At 40.5% G+C, this 23,927-nt stretch overlaps 2 protein-coding genes across 7 annotated transcripts in view; one reads left to right on the plus strand and one right to left on the minus strand.

Annotated features, from left to right (window-relative positions):
• The window catches only part of Rab3gap1 (RAB3 GTPase activating protein subunit 1), a 31,694-nt gene that overhangs the window by 4,756 nt on the left and 3,011 nt on the right, over positions 1–23,927 (minus strand). The window lies entirely within an intron of this gene.
• Positions 853–23,927, plus strand: Haf (leucine-rich repeat and fibronectin type-III domain-containing protein hattifattener). Of its 6 annotated transcripts, none has more exons than XM_077406037.1 (8): positions 10,379–11,157; positions 18,024–18,446; positions 18,887–19,761; positions 20,000–20,315; positions 20,668–21,248; positions 21,773–22,205; positions 22,500–22,676; positions 22,767–23,927. In XM_077406037.1, exons 3-8 carry the CDS (start codon positions 19,072–19,074, stop codon positions 23,048–23,050), a joined length of 2,481 nt encoding a protein of 826 aa, XP_077262163.1. In that variant the 5' UTR covers positions 10,379–11,157; positions 18,024–18,446; positions 18,887–19,071; the 3' UTR covers positions 23,051–23,927. The 6 variants fall into 6 exon arrangements, with proteins under 6 accessions (XP_077262156.1, XP_077262163.1, XP_077262171.1 ...); XM_077406045.1 differs by having other exon boundaries at positions 18,088–18,446; XM_077406054.1 differs by having other exon boundaries at positions 18,098–18,446.

The raw sequence follows: 23,927 nt of genomic DNA on the forward strand, positions 1-23,927 counted from the left end.
TAGTTATCCAATTTCTACAAATTCCTTTCGATTATCCTTATCTCGTTTTTACAGGTCACAGCTTTTACGAACACTGAATCGAAGAATCTAAATAAATTTAAAAAAAAAATAAAGATTTAGTCGAACGTGTTGATTACATCAAATCTCGCGATAAAAAAAACAGCATGCGGCGCAAATAGCAGCGCATGCGAAGCCAAAGACACAATTGCATCGGCCATCGGAACATAAGCAATGCGCTTACAAAATCTTGTCGCGTATAGGCTGGCTTGACGACACGATAGCCAGGATGAGGAAGCAACAGGTGAGCGACAAGAGAAGAGTGCTCGTCCCCTTCGTTTTATTGCCTAAAGGAAAACACGGGGAGACGCATTTACACGCTCGGTTAGATTTGAACAATTTGACACTTGTGTATCGCAATAATGAAAAATCTCAAGTACCCCTTGCTTCGAAGGATTAAATGTCATTCTACGAAAGGAAGGAAAAGAACTTGAAAATTTTAAAACCGTACTTATTTAACATGATAATTTTTATAATCATTTCTTCTCTTTCATTTATCGAATACACACACACACACACACACACACACACACACACAACCGGAACAAAATATTAAATAAACACAAAACTGCATAAAGATTAAAGTCATATTTTCTTGAAACAAAAATTGAAGTTATTGATGAAACAGCGTTGGTAAACAATTATAATTGAAGATGTTTAAATTACGAGTTTTCGGTTAAACACTCCCTTTTTCTTATTAAATCTTTTTACATATATTTTTGTAATAGTACAAAATATGCTGCAAATTAATCATGTTATGTTATCATTTTACTTACGGAATATATTCTTCGACATGGAGAATGATTTAAGCATCGTCGGACCGAAGGATACCCGATATACCGGACCTGGACCCTGGACGGCAGGACCGCCGTCAAGGGTCAACTCCGCCCTCTCGGCAAGGTTTTTCCACCGGTGGCAAATCTCGTCAAGACGCTTATAATCCCATCGGAGCCTACGGGAAAGCCTACCGCCGAAGACTCGACCGCCCTACCACCGGTTACGGCGGTGTTGGCACGAGACAGGATTTCTATACGGGGGCCGAGGACGGACGCGGCCGTACCGCTTGGTTCGTGCAGTCGACTTTAAGACCGCGATGCGACGGTCGAGCTAACGGTCAGGAGAAGCCGGAGCGCAGTCTTCCACGTCCGCGCGCTCGCGCGACTCGCAAGGTCCGCCGACCCGAAGTGCAAAATCGGACTTCCGTTTTCCTCCTTGCTCTCGCGTCTCTTGGAACATGATCGACTCGTAAGACGATTTCGACCGGGGCTTCGCGCATCCCGACTACGCCTACGATCCTCGAAGAGTCTAAGGAAACGCTCGCTCGCTCTCGTGCGAGCGTTGCGTTTGTACACGCGGCAGTCAGGTGAATTTCCCAGCAAGGTGCGGCCGGACTTCCTCTTCGGCACCATGGCCTAAACTGCTCGTTCGTGGAGAAAAATATAAGCAACTATGAGTGAGTAATGGATATTCTCTCTTAACAAAAGCTCGCGTGCCTTGAAAAGCGTTTCGTGCCCGGGAGAAGAGAATTTCTTCATTTAATATCAGAATTCAATAGCTTTTTATATCCAGTTCTATATAAAAAGATTGTAAAACCGGAATTCTCTTTACAACTCCCAATGCGCTCTCGTTTTATGTTGGGCATTACAGCGTAGCATTTAAGACTTACGAAAATATTTGAATCCTAAAGAAAGATTCGCTGGCAATTTACATGAATTTACGCGAAATTATTGAATTAGAAACTCTTTTGGTGAGGGATCTCTTTACAAATATAAAAGAAACAAATGGGAATTATGTCACAGTGATGTAAACATTTGTCGTTCTTAATTTTGTTAGTATTTTAGATATTATTTTCAGACTAAATGAAAGCTAAATTTCACAGTCGAAGAATCTTAGTCATTTCGCTCATTTATATCCCGAATTTTCTTGACTCGTTAATAGTAACGGTATTATTAGTTCGCTCACGGTACCAGGAGTTATTTCTCGCCGGATTAACATCGAGACACCGGGCAAAATAAGCCTGTATTGGAGAAACGGGACGATTAGTCCGAAAACCCAGTTTTTCAAAGAAAATTCATAAAGATCCAAATTTAATGCACTCGCATATACTCATCAAGTCAAGTTAAACAAGGATGTATTTAGTCATGCTAAAACTTATGCGTCTATATGTACTTGTTAGATTGCAAGTATTTTCTATTGCAACAATAGAACTTTCTTCGAAAATTACCGATTCGTAAAATATCTTTTTCTCATGACAAATATAATGAAATCGATAGGATATTAGATTTATTTTCCTTTGCCTCTCAGCTATAGGAACATTCGTTAGTCCGGCTTGCTCTCTTCCAAGCGCCAGTGTTATACTATTCTTTATGAAACTATAGCCGCATCGCGTGGCGGTGGAATCTTCGAAGGGTTAATGCACCTACACGCGTATCTTACGGCTATCGTCTTCAACGTACACCGTCCGACCTTGAACCGTACTATAGATACACGACGTACACGCTGGGTTCCTCCCATATCCAGACAGAATACTGAATACTTAGTTCACGCTATGCTCGAAAAGTTCGCGCCTGCATCCTGCATTTAATTCATTACAAGGCGCGAAATCAGAAATTCTTCGAGACCGAGTTGGTTAACTCAAATGACATTATTGGAAAGACATAAAATGTAGGCTTTTAGCAAAAAATCCATATATATATTGAGAATTATTGTACTTTTATGTCAATTACACTGTCCAGTTATTTGTGCATAAATCATATAAATATTATTAGACAGTATACAATGCTTTGTAATTTAAAATATTAAAAGGGACTATCTTACTTTAAAATTTGTTTTGCTTCCAAAAATGATTTGAAGTCTTAAAATAAATGTGCAAAAAATCCCAAGCGGATATTCAAAATATTCTTCGAGTTTGAAGCGAACTCGTGTACCTATACGTGCAGGTAAACATTACACCCACACAATTAAAAAGAGTGACGAATAGAGCGACAAAGGATTAAATTAGGACTAAAATAGCCTTCGAAGATGCTAAAAGAGAAAAGTCCATTGTATGAAAGGTGACAAGCGATAAGATGAAAAAAATTCATGATATGACTGAAGTAACAAGTCAAACTTTTAACACATTTTTCTTGAAACTATGTTTTTTCAGACGGTGTACATGATATCTCAGGCTGCAATTGACGGATTGTCTTGAAATTTGTAACATACATTCAGAGAAATAATAGTTTTCGCCAGACCGACGATTTTGTTGGTAACATTTTTTGTTTAAAAATTATAATAAAAATTTGTATGCCAAAAATTGTATTAAAAAAAATCAAACACTTTAATCAAATTTTTACTTTTTCCGCAATTCAAGCCTAAAAAAACCTTCATTTTTTAGGCTGGTCAAAGTATAGGATAACGCTAAACAAGATATTTCTTATCTGATTTAAGTTTCTTGCTTAAATTGGACAATTGAAGAGTTTAGTGTTTAGAAGAAAACAAATTAACTCGTCAAGTCTAAGACTAAAAGTGGATTCTATACAAATCGCGATTTTATTCTTGCCTCTCAATTCTCTTCTATGTCTATATCTCTCATCGATTAAGAATTCATACAAAAATTTCTACACTTAACGTTTAAAGACGTAGTAAAAATAACGAAATCGTGAACGAGCTGCGGATTATCAATCACGATATCTTCAGAGATCGTTAACTAAAATTACAAATCAGGAAGCCGATTGCCAGAATTTATATAGCAGGCAGCTGCGACGGGGTATTAAAATTCTTACAAAGTCACGAGGAACGCGTGGAATTCCTTAACATTGAAAGTAATACAGGTTTATCGAGGATCGCGCGACATCATCGAGATACTTTGCATAAAGCGAATGAAGCGATCCGGGACTGAAAGAGACGAAAGCGTCTTCGTGATTCGTTTTCATTTCCGCTCGATCGGTCGACCAAGTGATCGGGAACAATATCGCGGATCTGCGTCTTCGGATATCGAGGAAAGGATGAGAGGATGCGAAATTTATATGCGTGATATAAAAGAAGCCGGATAAAAGCCGGACGAAAACGAGAAGCAAGATAAAACAACGAGAATAGAAAAAAAATCGGATAGCGTTTCTCATGAGTTGCATATCCTCTTATGTGGTATTGCTAAATTATCAAGCGTGTTGTGTCGATCGTTCTGCGCGAGTAACAACATTACGTAAACGTTGCATAAGTAGATCGGGAAATATTTTTATATAATAACAAGTGGAGAAATATATAAATATACGGTGAAAATATACAGTCTCCTCGCTAACACTGTTCGGAGAATTAGCGAAGTGGTTCAGTAAATCCACGGCCAACATGTTATACTGTCCTCGTAATTTTTTAGGTCGATAATCTTATATGTTTATCAAATAAATTAAGTATCAAGTCAATTAAATATTTTACAAAACAGTTGATTAAATTAAGAATGCAGTTAATTATGGCAAAATAAGACGTTCAATTAAACTTAAAATAATCATAGTGCTTCACGAACATATAAAAGTAAGATGTATGTGTGTGTGTGAGAGAGACCTTCAATTTATTATTAATTATAACTATGAAAAAATAGTGTAACGCAACAAGTAAAAGTCACAAAATGCATACGATATATTCAAGAAAGCTACGATATATTCATCATCAGCGCGAAGCGATGACTCTTTGCTTCGCATTCGCGCGTATTCTCTTTCGCGAAACGTTTGAGAAAGGTATAATACTGTGAGTTATTTACGGAAATTACTTTTACCGGGAAACGTTTATAATAAAAAATGTATCGACACTTTCACATGCTAAACGGCCGAACGTTAGAATTTTCGCGAAAGCTCGCCAGGTTCAATGCACCGAGCGACTTTTGGGATCGCATGCGAGCGCGAGCAACGTTAACCGTCACGGTCGGTCTGACGGGAAAAATCAGGGCGTATGGTAATGGCGTCCAAGTCTGGCAACCATTACGGAGAAATTGCCGAGATTTACTCGCGAATCGGCCGACGAGCATGGCAATGGTGGTCCGTTTGTCCGCGAGCCGTGACCAGCGGACCACGATGCTCTCCTGCCTCGATTCCCGCATCATCCCTCTTGCATTACTTGCACTTCCTACAGCCGCCACGATCGCGAGACTCGTTTAAAGCACTATAGTATATTAATTGAATTGTTCACACTAGCAAAATTTTATCAATTATTTCTCACAAATAAATGTAAAAGAAAACCTTATTTTCTCAGTGTAATTATGTTAACATAATTATATGAATTAGCAAGCAATTAAAAAATTTATTTCTAGAACATAACTGAATATGTGTAAAATGTATGTCAATTTATTCTATCATAAGTATAAAGTTTTCATATATTTTGGAAAGTATAATAAAATTAAAACACTTTCAAACAAAAATATACCTAAGTCTGAAATCGTAAATCGTCAAAAGGAAATGGTTGTCATCATCGCGATAACAGATGTCAACTCGTTTTGTCGCTCTTTGACGAACCATGCCGCTCTTTTGCGCCAATTGCAATTAATGAGCGTCATTGTTCGTCTACCATGAGCGTCTACCATTTAAAATTTAAACGTTAAAATATACACTTGAATGTAACGCGATATAGCTTTTTTCTAAATCTCATTTCGTGACACTTTGTAATATTAGCAACGATTCAAATTAATGCGAGCCAAATACTCTAGAATTTAATTCCATATAGTAATCAGATACTAGAACAAAATATTGGATAGTACAATCATTGTAAAAAAATCTTCAAAACTGGTGCATCTCAAAAGACTATAATTATCCTAATTGTTTATACATATGTGGTCAGTCATATTGAAATCAATTTCCAAGAATATTGCGATATCTCAATTTTGCATCGCTAAAAAAAATCTAAAATGGCATTGGAAAATCTGAAATGATTCCTAGTTAAATTGGTCTCTAGTTGATATCTAGTTAAAGTTAAAAAAAAAACCACCGGTTCTAAAATCCCGCGTGTAATATGAGCGAACGCACGTTTCGTTACGATTTACGATTGCGTAGCGAGAGCCAACGGCTTTTCTATTGCGGTCTTCGTGAGTTTTATCCACGAAGGAACCCTTCGAACGGCCGCCACAAGCCGCCTGCGATCGGATTTGCGCTTTAGAAAGGCACGTGCACCGGTGCACGGCACGCCAGTGCCGTGGTCGCGTTTCTCGCATACTTCGTTACGAAGGAAACCACAAAGAGCTAAATTGTTCAACGCAAAGCCCTCGTAGGGATTTCTCTCTCGCGGAGAGACGAACAGTAGCGTGAAATTCCATTAAAATTTCCTGATTATTGTGCGTATTATTAAAGTATCGTATAATATAAGAGCTCAACATAGTATTGCTATATTACAAGTATCCTGGACGATTACCATCTCATCCAATCGTCATATTTATTTTTCATTTCACATAAAACTTGTCTGGGAGATAAAATCATCGATGTGCGTGAGGAAATGCCGAGAAAAATTGTCGGCGAATTATCGCGCAGATTATCACCTAACCGTCGAGATTGTCCCGGCGAAAAAGAAGAGTGTAACCCAGCGCGACCTAACCCACATCCCAGAGGCCGAGGGAAACCGAGTTAACGCCGTAGCTCTCATTTCCGGAACCGCTTCTCGACTTCCGTCGCGGGCACCGTCGAGGCACCTGCCGCCCAATATAACTATTCCGGTCACGAATCGATCGATCAAACGTTCACCCGACGATCGTAACTTCTCCTTACACCACTCTCTCGATTTAGCGAATAAATCCCAGAATAAATCTTTCTCGGGAATACATAATGAATATTTGTTTTAACAAAATCTCAAAGTTTAAGTATATGAAGCATATGATGAGGATATTAAAAATCGGATGTAAAATCATCGCCGACAAAGGATAAATCTTTTCCAGATCGACTAAAAAAAGTTGAGAATTAAAAGATGTCCGGTGATTTATGTAACGTGAACGCGCATAACACACGCCTTGGAGATTTCAATGCCCGCGGCTAAAGACTGGGGACACAAACTCGACACACGACGCGTCGCGTTCTGATTCACATTGCAGTTCTGGCGCGAACGAACGATTGCTCTGTGCGGCGGCGGATTTTAAAGTCGACAATTAACTGTGCGACGGGCTAATTCATGCTTCCTCGTTATTGTGTCGACCGGGCCACCCTCGGGCCCGGTATTGTGCGACAATTCTCACGGCCCGCGGCGTTAGCGTATATATAAAGTGAAGCGTCGCGTAACCCGGTGCAATTCGGCGCGGACGAATTCTCTTCCACGAGAGACTGACAAAGAGTATGCGAAAGGCGTGTTTATCTTTCGCGGTAGATTTACACCGGGTCAGTAGGGGAGTAAGAGCAGAGTGGATCAGTCGTTTTGCAAGCTATCATTGTTATAGTCAAAGAAATTGCGAGTTACGCATTGTTCGCACGTCGCCTTTCCGAAACGTAACGCGCGCGCTTTCTTTTAGCATAGGTGTTCTTAGAACGTGCAGAATTTCTCAACATTTACAGACATTTTAGAAAATTGATTCTGAACTTTTGACATCAAATATTTCGATATTTTAAACCTCCAATTAAAAATAATTTGAAGTTATACAAAAGTATAACATCATAATTATATAATCATTTTTATTTTAACGTAACGAAATACATTATTGATTATTCTGTATAAAATAACGTAACGAAATTAAACAAAATATTCAATCTTGTAAAGTTTGACTCGCCAAAAAACGATTATAAATGTAGATCTCGTATATAAATGCTAATAGAAATTTCTAAACCAAAAATATTAAATACAATTTCGACATTTTTACAAGACTGCTGTTTTCAATGTTTTAAATTAAAAACAATCGATGTGAGTCAATAATTTTGGCATAGTCGTTCAGAGAACGGCGGTTGCTCTATGCTATCAATACTCGTTCGTTGTCGACGTTATGCAAGTCTTAGCTGTCAGTGATTAACTTATCGATTAATCAGTTATCAGAAAGGTCTTCAAACAATGGTCCGAACGTATGTAATGGTTCCGTATGAGAATCGGGCATTGTTGTCGCGAAATCGTCGAAAGACGATGGAATGTCGAAATCCTCGAGAGACGTTCTGGACGATGACGCTTCAGAGAGAGAAAAAAAAGAGAGGACAAGACACCACCGATGGATCCCCATTCATATGTCACTGTTTCTGATGTCGAAGCCGCGTATGTAGTATGTACCTGCCTGCGCGTTTCGGCATTATGAAATTAAGCAGCGCTTGAGAAATACTATACGAGCGAACGTCACTCTGTCGTGCCCCAGGGCAGCTCTCGTACGTACCTTACGAAAGCAAGCCTGCCTAGAATAATGAATCGAAACATGACGTTTACCAGCGTTATATCTCTATAAATGTAGTTAGATAGACATTCACGACATCACACGGTTCTATAAAATTAAGTCCGCGCGCGTGCTACTCTTTATAAATATTATTTTATTATAGCATCACGATATATATAAATCAATATCTTATTTTTAATACAACTTAAAACGTAAAAAAATTGCAAAAGTGTCGTCGACTTATTAATTCATGTATGATAATATTACAACAAGATATACCATCTTCATGTCCTAATCTGTCGATCGAAGGTCGAGACGCGTCACCAGAAAAATATTCCAGATTTCGATGAAGCGCGAAGGCGGCGAGAAAGCCAATCAAATCTCTCGTTCTCGCGGATCAACGATCGCGGGGAAAAAGGCGCGACGAAAAGGGAGGAACAAGGATCGAGGCAGGCCGCGGGACATTCTCGAGTGAAAAGCGAGCGTCGATCGTGCACGGCTGGCCGTAACGCGATGATCATCGGAGTACAGTGATCGATGATCGATGGATCGAACAGATATGTCTTGCCGAGCAGAACGAACCGAGCTATACATAACGTGTTCCCTCCACAGCGTCGTTTGCTCAAATCTGCATAATGCGTGCATTTTTTCCTCGGTAACGGAGCCTAATTCGTTACGATTATCGTTTTAGTTATACTTATAGAGACAAATTGCTGAAATTATCCACTTATTGTTAGAGTATAGTCATGGTCGCGAATAAAAACATGAACCATTTTTTATTTGCCATTGTGAGCAGAATTAATTAATGATTTATAATTCAGCACCTCGATATCTTTTCATAGAGAAAAAATTATCAAATTTATTAAAAAAGAATCTTCAAGCATTAGAAGCAGCAAAAGACAATATATTTCCATGGAACTCTCTCTCTCTCTCTCTCTCTCTCTAGTTCAATATGTTTTAATAATTGTTTGTGGCTTCCCTCTAAACTCCATTTATCTTAGAGAAAAAATTTATCTGCTCGAGCGTAAATTTCTTAATGTACCATTTTCTACATGTAATTTAAAAACATAAACTAGTCCACCAACATTAGCAATGTTGAGAACCATTTAGATCGATCCGGAGTCGTTTCTTCGTCGGTATGTCTTCGCTTTTTGCGCGGAACAATAGTTGACGAAAAAAAAAAAAAATCGCGACGCTTTGCCTTCTTCCGAGTCGGAGGCCGTGAAATGTTAATTGTCGCGGTCGACATTGCAGCGATCAGCCACGATTTCGAGAGCCGCTCGCTCTTTTTACGGAGGCATTCGGAGAAGAGACAGCCGCGACGACTCGTATTTTCGCAAATGAGATATGTCAGCAACGGCGAATTCGTCGCTAATTTGCGGAACGCGAGGAGAACGCGCACCTAATCGACGACGAGTCCGAGATCGCTTCTTAACTCGCGGCGGCTTAATCGTCGGCGAGCGAATCACACCACGCCTAAAATACCAGAGATTTACGGAAGCGAAACATACTGAAACGCAAATAGTTCGTTAATTGTCCGTCGGCAACGCATTCGAGATGTGACGGTAAAAATTGAGGGCTTTCGCCGCGATATAAGTATAATTGAGACGTTTAAGATAAAGGAAGGTACTATTCGGTGTCGAGAATCATGCGTCGCCTCGGTTACAAACCAGGTCGAGAGTTTCGCGAGAGTCGCTCTGCAAATAGAATCGTCAGTCACGAGACTCGTTGTGGAAATTAAAAAACTATAACTGCATTCCTTGTAATAAGTGTGTGTGGTTTATCCTATAAGTTATACCGAGAATTACTGAGAAGTGGAAGAATTTTAATTCTTGGATTTTGCATTCAAGCTACGGCTTAATATCAGATGCTTATATGTAACATTGCATACTCTAGACATATGATAATCTGAAATTTAATAAAAATCCGCTGGATTCCGCTGGATTCAACGGCAACAAAGTTGTCGTCAAGCGGCCGATTAATCTCGACGCGGCCGCGGCGGGATGCCATTGACGAGGAATGCGGCATGCGTTACAGTCGCGGCGCGATTCGCTCGAGGGAGCTCCTCGTTGTTCGCCGGTCCGTTGGCCGCGTATATGCGTGTCCTGCGAGATGGAGCGGGTAACAGTACTTAGATAGTCGGTTGGCATACTGTGCCGACTGCGATGGTAGCGCGGACCGTTACAGGCATATGGAAAGTTCGGCGGGTCGTAAAGTAGCCGCGTGCAAAGTGCATATGGGGGACCCACGTAAAAATCCTGCACGAGAAAGCACGAGGAAGAGACCGCGAGGATAAGCTCCCGCGGATATTCTTTCAAAACTGGATCCAACGACGTGTGTTGCATCCAAAAGATAAATTGCGCCGGCGCAATCCCAGTTAATCCTTAGTTAACGTTACCTTGTGTGATTTCCTATCCTTTTCATACGTTACTTCTTTTATGTTTTTTTTCTTATCGAATAATATTTGTGAGAGCTCTCGACTAGTTTGAGAAGTGAAGATGTCTATTAAATATAGATAGATGGTAGATGGGTGGATTAGATATATAGACAGATAGATCCGCTGGAGTGTTTTGCTGTCCGATGGCTCTCCAGACCTCTGAAGTGGACATCTATAGTCTCGCAGATAGAAACGACAAGCGGAATAATGTTGCGGCTGGTTCGCGCTTGTGTGCGCGCTTGTAAAACGCAAATGGTGGAAACTCATGAGGAAAGACACAGTGGAAGGCGCAAAATGCCATTTACAGAGAGGATTCTATACAACCGGAGTCAAGTTTCGCGAAGTTTCTGCGTCAACGAAGGATGTATCGCTTGTAAATGTCGAATGATCGTAAACAACGATCTCTCTATCTGAGAGAATTGCATACGAACGAATTCACATTTACATCGCACGCGCACACATTTATAAATCTTGAGTTTCAAATCATCGGCTAAATATCTCTTTTCAAAGAACACAGTTCATTAACTTCAATATAATTTAAAACTTCAAAATAGTTTTTTTTTCTAATAAAGTAGATGGAAGATTAATTAAATTTCAATTAGCTTTAATTAACGTTTCTAAATGAACTACTTGTAGAAGCTTCGTTCCGGATATCGCATTTGCCGCATGAAGCATTTTTAGCGGCTCTATCATTGCGGAATGATTACGATGCGTATAAGGATGATATCATCTTACGTCTATTTATAAGCACAAAAAAAGTGCGAACGCTTTCTGCTTTCGCGAGATAAGACGCAAGATGCGAGAGAAACGGCTCCGATGTATTTACAGACGATTGCGGCAATCTAAATTAGAGCAGATGTAAAGTAGGCGCACTTTCTCCGTATTTGCTTAATTCGATGCGATTCCACGATAACGCCGCTATTAGTTAGCCAAAGTACGGCTGTTAAAATCGATTTCGCTTATACGCACTTTCTTACTCTTCCCACCCCGCGCACAGATCTAAGGTTCATTAAAAATCTGAGTTCGAAAACAATTAGACAATTTTTTATGAAATTTGATAAAATTGGCTTCTCTAAATGTACATTTCACAAATCACAATGTTATAGAATCGTATAATTTTTCTCTAATTAAAAAAAATTGGAAAATAATTTAAAAAAATAAAATAATTAAAAATATATTTATATTATTTTGAATGAACTATTAATAAAAAACAGTGTTCTATAAAACCTAAAAATAATAGAAGATTATAAGTAAAATTTGTTAATGATTAATTTTTGCCATTTTTTAAAGAGGACATTAGATTGCAGATCGCAATTGTTCGAATGTTAGGGGAGATATACATCGCATTTTAGAGAAAGTGTTATATGCATTGTCCGATACGAGGAAAAATGCGACATATTAATCGTGGGAAACTATCGTTGATCGTGGGCTAAACATTGACACGAGCTAGCGTTCGCCAGCCCTTGATCACTATAATATAATGCAATTTTCTAATCCGCAGCTCGCATAAATTTCAGCTAATATCCGTCGTGTGGAATAAGAGGGGGAGGGAGATAAGGAGGGAGATAAGGAGGACCAGAAACGAATAGAAAGAGGGAGAGGGATGGAGAGTGGCAGAAACGGAAAGCCGAAAGAGAACGAAAGTGAAAGGATCGGATTCCGTGGCAGGTACTCATAGGTGCATGCGGCCGTTGCACGTGCGCGCACTTGCACGCGTTTGCGCGTGCCACGTGCGAATCGCCGGAAATGCCAGTTTACGGAAACTATACCGATCCCAGAATCGCTGGGAACGCGAATCAGTCGCAAAGAAACGTATACCTATATTGGTAACGAGTTGCGAGGAAACCTTCGCGTGTGGCATCGGTATATGCATTTTGAAAAATATATTTCGTGATCAGATTCTTTCGCGCGCATACCTAGATATCGATCGAATAGATTTGTAGTTATTACAGCTAATTGGTTACGAGTATAATTAAGGCAATTAATGAAAATTATATTACTATAATTATATCATAGATACGATATATAGAATAAATTTGATGAATAGATATAAAATTTTGAAACTGGAAGGTAAATGTTCTTCGTGTTATAATAGTTAATAGTCAAAATCGTTAATAATTTAAATTCCTCGACCGATGTTAAATTAACCAGATTTAACTATATTCAATCTTTGGCATATTGGATAATCGAGGACGTCGCTCGCCCTTGCCGATCCGCGCACAAGCGTACATCGCGTTTCGCCGCGAACGGCGATTTCTCCGCGCGATCGGTCGCATTCTTCGGTGAAAGGTTATTCAATCGGCCGGTCAGTCTCGCCCGAAAGATGTCGTAACGCTGTAACGATCGACCGACAGGTTTCCCACAGGGACAGCCGCGAGAATTATTTCGCTCCGTGAGTAATCATGCTGTCACGCGAAGAGGAAGCATCGCCATTTAGGGAGATCTGGTCCGTTAAAGCCCGTCAAATTAATCATTCTGGTTCGAAGGAATATTATTGAACGCAGCGTACTTTCGCAAGACACGTATACAATAATGCAATCTACTGTATCTCTTAAGGAACAATATATCTCGATGAAAAATGTTTCAGTCAATCGCATTCAACTGGCCGTAGTCCAGAGTTTTGCACAATTTTTAAATTGGGGAATAATAATTTTATATAATCTTTAGCTTAAAATCAACATCGTAAGTCATTTGATGCGTTCAGAATCCCGATGCCAGATGATTGACAATAAATTGATGGTTTAGCACAGTCAAGGTCCCCGACGAGGTAGATGCCGGTAATCCCGCATTGTCACAGTCTGATAATCTTCCGCGTGCACGCGATCGCGATCCGTGACTCACTCGAGCCTTCCAGGATGATAATGTCGGCGTACTCTGTACATCTTTATAATGGAATTGCACGAGAAAAGAATTGCGGTTTCTAACAAGCTAAATTATTTTATTATTCTATCTATTTATAAGAAATATCAATTTATATAAAGTAAAAAAAAAATGTGTGGGTGAGAATCCACGAACTTAATCGCATATTCTCTCAATAACTTTCCCCCCACGGATGGAGAACTATTTTCATCGTGAGGGGAAAAGTTTTTAAGAGAATATGCGATTAAGGTCTCGGATTTGCCATTTGATTAATTGATTAATTGATAAATATCAGATGACTAAGCGTTTCTATGTGTACAATCGTCACTGATGCGTAAGGTCACTAGCATCAGGAAGAGAAAGATGATCGTTCAGTCATACTCTGATAACGTTCACGCACCAATCACCGATCGCTAGAGTGATGGAGGCACTAATTGTGCTCATTACGAATTAATTATTTCAGCAGCTTGACCGCGTAATTAAGTGATACTCCCGAGATTATCTCTCTCAATATATAAGAAGAAGTGCACTGCACGCAGAATGTATATCATTAAGATATATTAAATTAAATTAAAAGCATGTTCCAATAATTTCAAAATTCAGCTATTAAAATTAAATTTCTACAAAATTTTTCTAATAAAATTAATAGGACAAGAATGTTCTTCGGTTAATTATACTTTTTCTTTCTGGATTATAGAATTAGATTGAACCGGAAACTCATCAGAGATCGCTTTTCAATGCTCCATAATATGTTGTACATATACATATATAGGAATAATCTCTTCACGCGCAAATCGTTCGTGATGGCGAATAATAATCGATAATGAGCCACGCGCGCTATAATTAAAGATATAGTGCACCACGCTAACTAGCAATCCGTTCCCATTAACAAGTGTTCCGGCGCCGTAACGATGGCCAGTTTAATTAATTCATTACTCGCACACACCTGCGCGTTCTCGGTTCTTGTCTTTCTTTCTTTTTCTTCCCAAGTCGCTAAAGAGATCTAAATCGCCCATTGCGCTCTGAAAATTCTTTACTTATCGCGAGATCGTTCCGGATATCGAATATTACGAGCGCAATTGAGATCTGCCAACCAGAATTTGAACTTCAATTGCAATCTCGTCACACATATGTAAAAAAATATATTACATGATACTTAAATAAAATATAAATCATATAAATATTTCGCAAGATAAAGAAATCCTATAATTGGTTTGATGATAAAGATATATAAGTCAGGAATGAAGTAAAGAACGTAAAAAAGAACTTATTATTGGTTGATTATTTGAATTAGTGAAAGAAATGAGGCTATTAAATCAATTCTACGAGGACAGCTCATTACAAGAAAGAATGCAGGATATCAGGACGAAGAAACTTGAATGATCGCCGTATTTTGATATAACAAAAATGGTACAATTTTGTTGATTTTTTTATCCAAACGGTAAAAACGTGCTCAATTCATAATTTCATATAATTTGTAATTTCATTTATTAAAATTTTTAGACCGTTTTACGCAAGATATCCTTCATATAACGAAGAATAACAGGAATAAATTAGATAAATCAATTAGATAATTAATTAGATAAATTAATTCACGCTGATGGCATCCTACATTCCGACACGCATAATAGCCTGCTTTCATAGGGTTGCTGTTTACTTTTGCATAAATTAATCTCCTCGGAATTTGAACTCCAGGCATTCCCTGGTTTACGCTCGTATACAAGTATAATGACGTTTTACTTTAGACTAGTTATACACACGTTGTTGTTTCTCATAATATTTTCCCAGGCCGGCTCGCGCCAGGTGTTTTTTTTCTTGTCGCGGCGCGGAGGAAGGAAAAGAGCGTGATATCCGCGATATCCGCGTCTATCGGAAAAGAGCACGTTTACGTATTTGCGCGGAAATAATCAGATCGTGAGTGAAAGGTCCGCAATGTTCCTTTCGTCGACCTCGAGCGCCGAGATCGGGAATGTGAACATTATATAGCCGCACACTTGCGATCTAGGTGACTCCGCGCTGCCACACGAACTCTTTTTTTTTTTAATCCGGAAGTCGATCGCCGAGATATCGCCCGCGCCGCGGCGAGCGCGAAAAATGTGAAAGGTGAGCCGTTTTCCCAGATTTTTACGCCTGTGGCCATAATTGTTGCACGCGCGTTTATGCGAGAACGCAGAGTCGGAAGTCGATCCCATAAAACGGCGAAGAATATCTAAGTATTCGGCTAATTACCCGCGAACCTAAATGGCTCGTGCAATTAAAACTGGGCTAGATAGTTCCGCGAAACTTGAATAGATTGATAGACGTTCTCGGCGTGGCGTAAAAAAAGGCGGGGGGGGGGGGGAATTCGCAAGCGACAACAATTAAAAAATCTCTCAGAGGAAGCTACTTTTGTAAGCACTTTATTTATGTGGGAATATCGCGGAAGAGATTCCTTAATATTCATCACGTTCGCTTCGTCCTTCATAAATATTCTTATAAACGCGCTGTCTTTTGCAACGTTATCGGCCTTGACACACACCGAGGCTTTCTCGATACTCGAGAAAGGGATGTTCCCTCTCTCTCTCCAACTGTGTTTTCGCGATTAACGTGTCGCACGCGAGTGTGACATTTCTTCTGCTCGACGATGAAGTAATGTATCTCAGGTGGAAGACGCAGACCTACTTACGCCTACCTGTCCGCGTTCCTAATATCTATCCGCGGTTACAGATGCATTACCGCAATCGCGCGCAGGGTGCACGATATATGCGCTCACGGGAATTCATATGGGCGTGTTAACGCGGGCAACGCGCGTGAGACCGGGAGAAACTCGAAAGTCCGGCCGCGCGATGCTACGGAGAGTATACCGAGTGTTGAAACGGAAATGCGGCGTAACATGTAATAGTCCAACAGTCATTACCGTGCGTGCGCGTATAATATGCTGCGTGGTGCATCGACCTGCTGAGAACAGCAGCACGCGTAGCGCGAGGAGAAAAATCAATCTTCGGCCGACAGGAAAAGTCAACGTTCGCGTATCTCGAGGAATTAAGAAGAGCTACAAACTGGAAACTATAAATAAATATGTGACACATTCTTCTTTATTCTTTTCCTCAAGATTAACTTGCAGAATATGGAATGTTTCAAGAATTTATGCATTATTTAAAAAAGAAAGTAAAGATAGTATATATTAAAAATTAAATAGTTAGAAGGCTCTAGGCGCCCCGCGCTGAAGGTCATTAGGCCACTCGTGCGGCGACACGCAATTTGCGAGACGCGATAACCGTGGAAAATCGCGTCGGAGTAAGAAAGCCAGCGTGACCAGCGCTTGAGAACGCCTCGTTGAACGAAGCCCGAGCCCATAGACCGAACCCGTTACGAGTCAACGGCCGAAGCGTTATATACGCGTGATACGTGTCCTCGGCTCGATCTCGCTATCGATAGCCACGCACCTTACGGTGCACGAATTCCTGCGGGTTTCGATCATGACAACTACTCCAGCTGACGTTACCTGTCTCGAATCAAATTTACCGTTCATCAAAACGAAGATTCACCTATCAAAATTGTTGGCCTCCCAAATCGAGAGTCCAGAAACCAGATACGCGAAAGAAAGCTATATATGTACATACATAAAACAGTAAAGTCCGTTTAATCCGTTTCTTACTCCGACTTTTAGATTTGAGTATCATAAAAAATAGAGATGGCTCTATAGGATTTTCACATAGCTTTGCTCAAAAATACAAAAAAAATTGTACATGCTTTTAAAATTGAATAATTTTTTAAATTTTTAATAATAATGTGTCGAATTTTTGTTGCTTGCTTGACCTTTTCGAACCTGTCTCTACCTGCTGCGTCACAGAAAATAATCTTTGGTTACCATTACCCATTGCCATTACGTAGTTATTACACCAAGCTGTCATTAAGAAATTGAACTGCTCGGTTTCTGAACTGCTCGTGAAAGTCCAATTACGCGGAACGTTTTGAATCAAAATCTGATGTAATAGGGAATATAATTGATTTCTATTTACGCGAAATGTAGTCGTTTAACCCTTTAATTCTGTAGTTCTCATCGTGCGCGTTATTTCTTGAATCTCTAAATATAATTATATTTATATAAAACTCCAATTTAAAAATTTAATTGTTGATTTTCGAATTTAGATCGCTCGAATAACAAACGGGACCTATTTAAAAATGTTAAGTGCATCCTAAGTGTCTCCCAATATCGATTATAGCACGAAATATTGTGATTTCCCTCTGTCTTTTCGCCCACGATACGCATTTGGCAGATTAGGTGTCGCTTTAATTAATGGTTTCGGTCGCTCGTATATGGGGAGAAATGGATCGTTCTCGTCCGTCATCGTAACGAACAGCCGTGTACGGTCATAACGTACTCACAGTACCTTTCAGGAAATTCAATTACTCTACACAATCTGGCGATTGTACGTATAATTTAGGAAAGAACGTTTACGAGATGTTTACAGAAGAAAACGGAAGATTTCCCAACGCGAGCACGCTGTGAATTTTCACCGGTGCCGGGTTAATAGAACGTTACGCGAAAAAAAAAAGAAAAACACGGAATCGCATGCTCCGTTTCGTCGATATCCGCGAGGGAATAATGTCGATAGAATACGGGAATAATACTCCGACGAAAATGGCCGGATGACATTTCACGTTCGTGGAACGGCCTGTCCCAAGGCGAAGGGAGGTGCGAAAGGCGTCATAATGAAAAGGACATAATTGCGAGAATGCACAAGCCGACGGTGTTGCGACACGTTTCGAAATCACGCGTGTACCCACGTGTGGCCCAAAGGAATTGGCGCTTTCTCTAAGGTGATGCGCGTTCCCTACATCCCATGTTACAACGTTACAATGACAATCGCGCGCTATTCGGAGAATTTCAGAATGCGACTCGCGTAACACAAGCGATAATATTATCACCTTTTGTAAAATGTTACATAATCTTTTGGAATTAATAAGGTCTTTTCGTATCGCGCAAATATTCTCGTATGTTACGCAATACATGATGTAAAAAATTATTACATTAATTTAAAATTCAAATATTTTCTATTCAATAATTATTTGTTTCATTCTTTCGTATTTTTTACAGACTTAAATAATTGTCATTACAATTTACTTTTCATAAAATTTTTCGTATTTACGAAAACTTAACAATCTGCTTGTCGACTTACTCTGTAGATTCTGTGGATCGTTTTATCCGTTTATCATCGTTTTATCATTTTCTAAATTGTTTTTGTTATCCTGATTTTCAGATGCAATTCCGAAGGAGCTATTGTTGCTGCTAGCAGGCGCGTTCGTCGTCGCAGCAACGACATCCGCCTGTCCGTGGTCGCAACACGCGGTGGATCTCGAGAATTCGTGCATCTGCGACTACAATCTAGCCGGCGAGCTCTCGGTGCAGTGTGACATCGTCGACTATGAACAGCTGCTGTCGGCGATGCGGCGCTACGCCACCAAAACGCCGATCGATCTCTTCTACATCAATAATAGCACGATCGGTACCCTAAGGAACAACTCTTTCTCCATCCTGAAGATCAACAATATACAGCTGTCTGGATGCCGCATAAGAAGCATCGAACCAGAGGCCTTCAAGGGCCAGGAGAATCACATGAGGAGCTTGAATCTCAAAGATAACGAGCTCACGGAAATCCCCGGTATCAACCTGAAGACCCTGAGAAACCTCACTGTGCTCGATCTCTCGATGAACAAAATTACAAAAGTCAACGATAATGCCTTCGCCGGCATGAAACTGATCACGCTGAAACTGTCCGACAACGAGGTCACTCTCGCTCCGGGATCGTTTCGTGGCCTGGAGAGAACTCTGAAGAATCTCAATCTCAAAGGAACGCGGCAGAAGAAAGTGCCGGAAGCGCTCAGGGGGCTGAGGACTCTGGCCTTCCTCGACCTATCGCAGAACAGCATACGCGAGCTTCCCGGCACATCCGGAACCAAAGCTTTCGAGGGTCTCGATTCCCTCACGGGATTAAACCTCGAGAGAAACCTGATCCAGAATATAGGCCCGGAGGCGTTTCACGGTATCAGAAACACCCTGAGCTCCCTCAGCCTGCTGAACAATCTCATCCCGGATTTCCCTACGGCGGCTATCAATAGCATCCACGACCTTAGGGTAAGTAATCAAAAATTGTATAGACAATCCGGTAAGCCATCAGCTTTAAAGACGAATACTCGAAAAAAAATCATGATTTGTTAATAATATCTAGTATTTTTCTGCGCAATCTTTCAATCAATTTTTAACGGAACATCCTGTTAAGTTAAAACGTTCATTTTCCTCTATTTTCAACTACTTCTTTTTGACGATTGATCAAGCCGTATTATTTTCAATGAAATGAGTCGATTATCTCCAGGTATTGGATATCGGATTCAATCTGATCACCGAACTACCGGTCAACGCCTTTCAAGGAAACCCGTCGATCACGCTGCTAGCAATCGACGGTAACCCGTTGTCCACGGTACCGGAAGAGGCGCTCGCCGAACTGAACGGTACCTTGCGCGGTCTGAGTCTGGGCGGACGATTCCTCGTCTGCGATTGCCGCTTACGTTGGATCGTCGAATGGATTAAGACGCGAGACCTGCAGGTCACCAGCCGTGAGCGCAAGCCGCAGTTCTGCGGCAGTCCGCAGCGATTGCAGGACAAGAGTTTCTACAACCTCGATCCCGACGGTAAATCCTACGTGCACATCCATAGATTTCCTCAAGTTTAAAAAATTAGATTTCCTCGAATCAGAAGATTAATATTTATTCGAACAAAAATTAAATTATAAATTTTCTAACTTGGAAAATTAGTTCATACAGGATATGTAATTTTTCCTTATTGCGAAAAATTAATTAGTTGAAAGATTTAATACAGTCTTCATTTAAAAAAATGTAATTCTTTTAATTCAAGAAATTAAGAAAGAATTTTCTCAACTGTAAGATTAATTTGAAAGGAAGATTACCTAGAGTAATTTCTCCGCATTTAAAATTCAATGTTAAAATATTATAAACGTATATGTTATAAAAACTAATGTCGCAGACATGAATTGCGAGCGACCGTCAGAGATAATCGGAATCGGAACGGTGGAGAGCGTAGACACGAGAGAACCGACGGAAACGGCAGTTGGAGATGTCGGTACTCATCTTCCGACCGTACGACCCACGGCTTCCACGACCGAACTAATCACCAGCACGACACTATCCACGACCACGGTGACAGTATCGTCGACGACCGAGCAGAGAAGAACGGCACCGTCGGCACCACCCTCGACCTACGTTCCGACAACCCGTCCGACTGTCGCGCGAACCGGAAACGTCGTGGTGGTGAGGACCACTCCGTCGCCGCCAAAGCAATCGCAGGAGCATATGCAACAGCATCAGCCAAGACCGCCGCTGGTCCTGGGATCGCCGTTGTATAAATCGAAATCGAACGAGAAGGACATTGTCGTGAAGGATGTGCTCAGACAGGACAACGCCGTCATCATATACTGGGACACGGAGGCGACTAACATTCTGGGCTTCAGAGTGATCTATCGACTGTTCGGGGATAATAGTTTCAAGCAAGCGCCGCCGCTCGAGGCCAGCGAACGAGAATTCAAGATAAAAAATGTACCCTCCCAGGTAAAGTTTTTTTACTAAAAAAAATATATTTAAAAAATTAAAAATGAAGAGAGAGAAGGTAACTAATTGGAGAACAATTTTGGAATGTTAATTAATTTGTTCGTAGACTCAGTTTAGTTCTAATAACTTTCTATTTTAGAGATAGCTTGTTTTATTTTTTTAGTAAATCGCGATGAACCAAATTAGTCGAGTTTGCTAATTAAAAAGCACTTTGAATTAAGTTTAAAATTGAATTAATTTAATTAAAATTTAATTTAATAAAATTTACATTAAAGCTAAAAACATTTAAAAGATAAATTGTTAGTCTGAATTATATAATAGATGACAAGATTTATAAAATCCTTTAACAATAATTTGTAAACGTTAACTAGTTTCCACTTCTTGAAAATATCTCAGACTTTCAATATTCAGATCACGTTTTATCTGAGACAAAAATTAATTCAAGTCACTTTTCAACTCCATCAGATTCTTTAATTACATTTTTTTTATTTATTAATCTATTCATGTCAATCTCTCAATTGCAGGAATGCATCGTGGTTTGTGTAGTCTCGCTGGAGGAGACTAACGTCACACCGGCAAATGTGCCGTATAACCAGTGCCGCGAGGTCAGAACGGAGAACTCGCCCACCTCGAACATGGACAAGATCACGATCGCCGCGAGCGCGGCGATTTGCGCCACAATTGTCGTCGCGGTGATCATCTTCGTGGTCGCGAATCGACGCCGCGCTCGTAAGCTACACACTCTGCACAGCATCGATCAAACGAAGATGGGCGGCCCGATCGCCGGGCTACCGGTCAATTGTTGCTCGAACGTGGGTCCGACCCCCAGCCCCGGCGGACCCCTGTCATCAATGGCCACCTTGAGTGCCTACAACGCTCAAAAAGAATGGGATCAAGTGTCGGCCTACAGCAACAGGAGCATACCACGACCGAGAATTTTCCCTATTGATCGACAAGGTAACATATTGTCTCTCTATTGTTTATAAATATTTGCTATCCATAGAATTTACAATCTTTTTTATTCTCTCGAAGTAATTTTATTTTAAAATCTCAATATAAGTCATCAATTGTATCTGATTTGATCATAACTTTAACGTAAAAAACCTTCTTAAAGATTTTTATCATTACTTTTGTCATCTTTGAGAATTATGTAAAAATACTGGATGGACAAATACTTATAAGCAGTAATAATTTCAAAGTTGAGTGTCTTGCGTAGCAAGAGTAAGGTAAATTACGCGGAATGGATTTCAGGATCGATCACCAGGGCATCCTGCATCGACGACGTGCGCTCTCAGACCGGACACTACAGCAGCAAAGTGTCCGCCCGATCAATCGCCGACGGCCAATCTCAGCACAGTTTCTCCAACAATTCCACGCGGTACTTTTCTAACACCGCGCTAGCTTCTAATCTCGTCAGTACGAGACCAGGTCGGTTTCGGTTTCGTTTTCGTAGCATTTGTCACGATCCTTAATCGTCCAGTCTTCCATGTTGTTTAACGCATTTGCGTCCCGTTTCAGAATTGCGGCAATCGCGCCAGTCGCTGGCGGCCGCCTCGGACCGGATGTCGCGGTCGAATTTCACCAACAATCATTTGCCACCGCACTCATCGGCCCGGCGGCAGCGACCACGATCGCGTAACCGTAATCTGGACCCAAATCCGCCACGACCTGGCAGCCGATACAGTCTGGCCGACTCCACGCATACTCTCAACAACTACGACGAGAACAACTGGACCGACCACGACATGGATATTTACATGGCTCGCAACCCTACCACGAGGAGCGGCCTCGTGCCGCTCTAAATATCCGTAGCCTCCATATCTCGTCGTTCATTCTTGCTCAAGCGTGTTCAGCGGAGTTCAGTCTCAATCTTAACGAACTGTTCTCGCTCGTGCGGCGCTTTTAAATCTAGATAATCTTGACAGACGCTCTGATCGAGAAGAGCTGGGTCTCAAACGCGTCAGACGCCCCTTTTTGGAAAATGTTTGTCGCGATGATATAGTAATACAGCAATATACTTTACACAACTTCATATCAAATATTGAAGGAGTGACTGAGTCTATTAACAGAGTTCTGATGTGTTTAGTGTGATAGGAAAACATTTCTTCGGCATTTAACACGTACGAAACTTATTTGGTTTCGATCATGACATTAACACAGTGCGACAGGCATTACCATGTAATGCTTGCGTAAACGCGTGCAATCAATTAGAATTGCGAGTGTTAGGTTGAGAAGCGGCTTTTTTTTTTAGATGTAAGTTCTGTGTAAGTTCTAAGCAACCTTATGTAAGAATACTCTTAATTACCAAATCGTTGAAGCGAGCGAGCCGAGAGTGTTCTTTCGGACGGTTCGAGCGCACGCACTTCCGAATGTTTATTTTTATCGATATTTCGCACGAACGGACTTTGCGATTATGTCATCCAAAGACTGTAATCGAAGTGTCTGTCTTTAGAAAAATGCTATCGCGACCAAGTGAACCAACATATTGTGAGAATGATGTCGATGATTCCTCATCGTTTTGAATGAAAGGCAAAAATGTAATGAAAGACTCTGAAAGTTTTCCCCATTGACTCTACCTTATTTTATAACACGTGTATTCGCACGTGCATTCGCATGCACGCGCATCAATGACGAGAGCAACTCGTCGCATGACAAATAAAGAAATTACTTTACTACTTA

The sequence above is a fragment of the Temnothorax americanus genome, unplaced genomic scaffold (genome assembly GCF_048541705.1).
Source record: "Temnothorax americanus isolate GAGA-0224 unplaced genomic scaffold, ASM4854170v1 Scaffold1, whole genome shotgun sequence".
NCBI classification, from domain to species: Eukaryota; Metazoa; Arthropoda; class Insecta; order Hymenoptera; family Formicidae; genus Temnothorax; species Temnothorax americanus.

Bases quoted from the DNA above. Each gene is read 5' to 3' on its own strand.
- Haf (XM_077406030.1), top strand. The intron at 19,762-19,999 runs GTAAGTAATCAA...GATTATCTCCAG, and splicing joins ATAGCATCCACGACCTTAGG to GTATTGGATATCGGATTCAA. The intron at 21,249-21,772 runs GTAAAGTTTTTT...TCTCAATTGCAG, and splicing joins TAAAAAATGTACCCTCCCAG to GAATGCATCGTGGTTTGTGT.